Raw genomic sequence first — 6,000 nt, 5'->3', positions numbered from 1 at the left:
CGCTCCCTATCTCTCTCTCTCTCTCTCTCTCTCTCTCTCTCTCTCTCTCCTCTCTCTCTCTCTCTCTCTCTCTCTCTCTCTCTCTCTCTCTCTCTCTCTCTCTCTCTGTGTTGGTGAAGTGTGTAGCTGTGGCTGGAGTTGATGTAGTGCTCGTAGTGTTTACAATGGCCATGCGTGCTGCTGTGTAACCAGAAAACTTTGACACTGAACTGTTCTTTAAAGAAGTACAAAAATAAGATACGTTTAGGACATAAACTAAAAAAGATTGCGTTGCAAGAGTTAGTTGAGTTTTTTGCTGTAAAGAATTGTCAAGCGTTACGCGTTTAAAAGGAAAAAAATGGGTAAATACAGTACTGGCTGTTGAGCGACGGGACGGCCAATTCACACCGCAACCGCAGCGTAACCGCGGCTCCAACCGCTGCCATGTGTACGGTCCTAGGCGGCCGCCGCCGCCCTCATGTGTACAGGGCCTTAGAGGTGGCTATGACGTAATCCGTGTACGCTTGGAAATAGGTTGGCAACACTTAAAGATAATAATACTATGAGCAGCTGATTGACTAATATAACTACGATTTAACCTGTCATTTCGTGTTTATAGTTTCGGTATTTCTGAACTTTCTGGACTTTTCTTTTAAACGTTTTTAAAACATTCCTACGATCTTAATAAACAGGAAAATACCTTTAAAGCGTTTTTTTTTTAGACGCGTAAACCACTTCAAATTACAAAAACATACGGAACTATTTTCTCAAGTCGCGGAGTACATTGCTTGCCGAGGAAAAAATAGCGGAGTGATACGGACCGGGGACTACTTTCTCTAACTAGCGTCTAGACTGCCAGTGCAACTCCGAGGATCGTGGATCAGATCACCCCCCCACCACCGTACGCTTCCGAATCATGCCGGCGCATCAGCATAGCCTAACTGTTCGCGGAAAATTGATATCCCTATCAATGTCACTGTCAAAACGTACCGTTTATAGGTTAAATTTAAATTTAAAATAATTAAACTGTCATAAACCTAACCAAACTAACCAAACTTGCTGATAATGAAAATCTCGATTGAAGGTTTACTAATCGAAAAAAATAGTTCTGTTCTAAAAATAAAATTATAAATGTCTCAAATTCAAGTTTATAATTTTTAATGATAAAATTAAACTGTCATAACCTAAGTTACCAAACCAACCAAACTTGCTGATACGAAAAAAATTGTTGACAAAAAGTTAGTGCAACCAATACCTAGTTCTGTTATAAAAATAAAATTATAATAAATGTCTCAAATTCAATTTTATATTTTTTTAATTATAAAATTAAACTGTCAAAACCTAACCAAACCAACCAAACTTGCTGATATGAAAAAAATTTTTGACAAAAAGTTAGTGCTTCCAGCGGGATTCGAACTCGGCACCTTTCAATTATCAGCCCGACACGCTATCCACTACACCACCAAGGCTCATGGCATAAGCATGGGTCACATCTAGGCTGGCATCGGCGGCGAATTGAAAGAAGCCGCGACTGTCAGCTCAATGTGACCACAAAATTCGCAGCTGACACTGAGCTGACACAGCCTGGATTGGTGAGCCGGTGATGCTGGTGCCAGCTGCTGATCACCAGCGGCTGGCGAAAAGCGTGTGACCCGTGCTATAGCTCCGTATCGTTGCGGTAATGGTTGACGTCACGCCATCGGCACGGAGCGGTGGTGGGGGGTTTTCAGATCTGATCCACGATCCTCGGAGTTGCACTGGCTGCCTAGATGCTTATCTTTCACTAGGGCACCTCCTATTTGTGTTGCCAGCTGAACCTAAAAACGTGTTGTATAGTGTTTGAAAAACTAATTATTTATATGGTTTATAGTGACTGTAGGAAAAATATAATGTGTAACACGTGTGCAAAAGGCCTTTGATACACTCTAGATCATTCCGTAAACATTGCTCTCGTGTGCAGCAAAGTGCCACTTTGCTCACTAGTTACACAAATAGGCGCCACCAAACATTTTCTTTTCTCAAGCTCTTTTATTTGATTTGTCACAAGGGCCCCCTCCCCGTAACTTAATTTTTTTTTAATTTGTTATAAAAAAATTAATTTCCGGGGAGGGGGGGGATATTTTACAAATTTATGTGCCAATTTTAAAATGTTTTTCACTAAACATTTTCTTTTTTCGTGCTCTTTCATTTGATATGTCACAAGGGATATCTCGCGATTTCAAAATTTTAAGTTAAGGGTAGGGAGAGAAAGGGGGTGAAATATCTCACAAATTTTTGAGCCGATTTTCAATTTTTTTTCACCAAACATTTTCTTTTTTCATGCTCTTTCATTTGATATGTCACAAAAAGGGGTACCTTGCTATTTAAAAAAATTAAGTTTGGGGGCAGGGGGGAAAGGGAGGGAACGTGAATGTAACGTTGAATTCAAAACAATTGGGCCCCCTACGTCAATAGATGATTCCCGCAAACTGCATATTTCTATCTATTGCGGTTTTTACATAAATAAAGATGCAAGTTTAAAACAAAACACCCTGTATAATGTAGAGTTATTTATACATCGATGGGTGTACAATGCAGCCGTCTGCTTGAAATATTTAGCGGAGCTAACATATTAATCCAAAAGTCAAAGGTACGTCGAGTTCACATAAATGGAATGGCTATTTGGATTATCTGAGGGCAATTGTGCATCAGCCTTATTCCGGCGTCCGACGACCATATAATTATTGGATGTCCATTTTGTATACTCAATGATATTAATCCGATTGTTCTTCCCCTTTTCTCTGTACCTACTGTCTTTGTTATGAAGTCCAGTCAATAAATGCAACAACCCCAAGCCCTTAAAATGTGACGTAGAATGCGTGAGTAGGAGCTAGGTGACTAAACGATTCCTTCAGAAACTTTGTTCACGGAATAGGCTGTTATCATACCAAAAGTCCTGACTGGTGATGAGCGGGGGGAGGGTACGAATTTGGGTTTTTCGCTTTTATCACGAAAACAGTGCATAGTGCATAGGAGGGAATTGTTTTCGGTTAATATAATGAAGTTCTTAAATGGGTCGCCGGAATTTTATCCCCCTGGAATTTTACCCCCTGGGCAAAGCTGACGTCACTATGACGTAGTAACCTGAGCGCTCAAAAGTTTGTTCGCGGGCGGAATTTTACCCCCGCGGATTTGGAAGTCTAATGAAAATAGACAGAGTGTGATTAATTAGATTAGCAATAAAACCTGGAATTTTACCTATTTACCTAATTTTACCCCCTGTCCATATAACTATAGCGTTTAGACAATTGAAGATTTACGGAATTTTACCCCCGGATTTTTACCCCCCCGGAATTTTACCCCCTGGCCGGATTTAGAAATTATTAAGAATGATTGATTTTCTTATTTTTATTTTTATTTAATTGTAATTTTATTGTTTTTATTTATTTTGTAATCTCAACTAAGTAAACAGAATTCACTGTTTAATTTTGATCATATTAATTAACAGTTGGCTTCAATGATCGAATCCTGATACTCGAATCTCAAAATTGAAATTAAAAACCTGTTCGATTATAGTTGATGTTAGAAATAAATTAAGATAGGCTACGTAACAATAAAATGTTTACTATTAAATTCAAACTAAATAAAGATCATTCTCACTAATTTATATATCTGGCCAGGAGGTAAAATTCTGGGGGTAAAAATCCGGGCCGTACATTTTGAGCTGACCTTATGAAGGGGGTAAAAGTCCGGGGGTAAAATTCCGTCCCCTACACTCTAGGTTTTATAATTTGATGTGTTCTGATTAAATTCACAACTGTGAAAATATACGTTTAATTCAGCGTTTAATCCATCGAACTTATATCGCGAAACTCAAATGTTTTGAGCCAACCAAACAAGATATTCTTCTGTCTCAAATGAACATTGTAGTCGATGGAGAATTTATACTGCACTGAGTTATAGACCGTACTGTCCTGTTGATTGCTTCCACTCCTGCGACCCAAGATATCTTGATGCTGAAACCCCCGGACGAGAGAAATCCAAAACAATGGTATTGTCCACCCAAGAGATGCAGCACCGTGGATTTGAACACATCATGTTCCTTCATTGATTTACCGGATGCAACACAATTTCTGCTACTTTCAGGAGAAGCAAGTTGTGCTTCTTTAAAATGTACTTGGAGTCAGAAATCATTCAGCAAGCAGCAATGACATTTTTTAACAACTGCTTTACTTACAACCATCAGGTTGAAAAGGCTGGGGAGATGTGTTTTCTGAAGTGGTAAGGCGCCAAAAAACAAACCTCCCTTAACCAGTACCGCTTCCAATCGAGATATATGAAGCCTGTGGCAAATATGAAGCCTGAAATCATAGCTTCCTACCTACAACAGAAAATGCAGCTAAACAGCACTCTCGGTGTATAGCTACCAACCACCAAGTACAGCAGTGGCCCGGTAATGAGCTGCCCCCTCAAGATTGGGGTGGAAAAGTGTAGGAGACACCCTGGTGGCTTTGCTGGTGATGTACAGTTGTTTGTTTATGTTTATGATCAATACCGTTTCTGTTAACACCTTGGAATAGGAATGTATTTGTGATTAATTCTTGTTAAGTTCGAGAATGATATTTGTTATTTATCACATACAGAACAAGTTTTAAGTTATTTATTTGGTGTATTTTGAGCAGTGTTCCATTAGGTTTATCTTGGAAACTGAAACTAAACATGTTTAATGCTGTAGAAGAAAGTCCATCGCACTGTACGATTTACAATTTACACTGTTCATTCTGGTTACGGTTTACTTTACAGTATAAGAATATTCAGTGGTGATTACCTGAAGAATTTAACAATTCCAGCATTTTAGTGATGTATCAAAGAGATGCAATCAGCTTGGCGTTGCATAACACATATTAGTACTATCAATTACAACTATGCTACTTTAGTTATGATGATTGTATTACTTTTGACTTTCAGTGCTATTATTAGTTATGTATTTTGTGTGACCACAACAAATATTGAGCAAAACTTGCAAATAATCCAGGACAAAATTAACTTTGCAACAAATAGAAAACTTGAGGTATTTCTCTTATATGAAGTTTTATAAAATCATTCAACATTTTTCAGTGTTTCGCTTTTCTGACAAATTTTATCGTTGATTTTTTAATTCAATTTTTAATATAAAAATTGCATTAGCTATCTATTAAAATGGGGGTTTTATCGCCCGAGAAATTGCTGGAACAACATAACTCATTATTCAAAGATTAGAAACTCTATTAAAACAATATAATGGGGCATGTTTTGTCTTATTTGTTTGAACGAAGGTTTGTTATTTTGTACATCCAAGCATGTCTGTATTTTCAATAATAATAATAATAGAGTTGGTCCATAATACCTTCAAGTAGACATGACATGAGTTACCCTTAGCCACATGTGAATAAAGCTAACTGCATGATAGTCTATGCATGTTAGTTAAACTTTTCAAACTAAAATTATATTATAAAAGGTATAATGTTACCTTTATCTGCCAGAGTAATCCAAATTGCTGTCTAACGACTACGCGTTTCGAAGCAGTATAAGCTTCATCTTCAGGTCCTCAAGAACTCGTTTCACTCATCAGAGGTCGTCAAATAAATATAATTTTTACACATACATGGACGGAGAATAGTTACTGTAGGCCTACGAACCGCGTGCACGCACTTAGACAGGTTTGTCATGACAAACCTGACTAAGTACGCGCACGCGGTTTTGGTCAATTTTGATTTACTATTTAGGAGCCAGGAAAGATTTTTAAATTTTAAATTTAGATACCGGTACATTCTTTTGTTCCAGATATGGTTTTTCCATGTTAATCTTTTGTCAATCGTCATGCCGAGATATTTTACTTTGTGGGGATTGAGGAATTTGGACATTGTTTAAGGTTACAGGAGGACAAGTACCTGGTAGTGAAGGTCACATGAGTAGATTTGCTCTCATTCACTTTTATTTTCCATGTTTGCAACCATTCTTCTAAGTCATCTAGTGAATTTTGAAGATTAAGTGAAGCTACCA

General features: G+C 37.8%; 1 protein-coding gene across 2 annotated transcripts in view; it reads left to right on the top strand.

Moving 5' to 3' along the window:
* The first annotated feature begins 4,880 nt into the window (after positions 1-4,880).
* The window catches only part of LOC128983546 (pyridoxal phosphate homeostasis protein-like), a 102,755-nt gene continuing 101,635 nt past the window's right edge, over positions 4,881-6,000 (top strand). For both annotated transcript variants that reach the window (XM_054402857.1, XM_054402855.1), the window contains exon 1: positions 4,881-5,029. In XM_054402857.1, coding sequence (XP_054258832.1) covers positions 4,898-5,029 — 132 coding nt within the window. In that variant the 5' untranslated portion in view covers positions 4,881-4,897. The remainder of the gene's footprint in view (positions 5,030-6,000) is intronic.

This window comes from Macrosteles quadrilineatus, unplaced genomic scaffold (assembly GCF_028750875.1).
Source record: "Macrosteles quadrilineatus isolate MER2022 unplaced genomic scaffold, UCM_ALF_1.0 Scaffold_1__1_contigs__length_201487025, whole genome shotgun sequence".
NCBI classification, from domain to species: domain Eukaryota; kingdom Metazoa; phylum Arthropoda; class Insecta; order Hemiptera; family Cicadellidae; genus Macrosteles; species Macrosteles quadrilineatus.
Note: the sequence above shows the minus strand (reverse complement) of the source record. Positions and strands in the feature narration are given on the sequence as shown.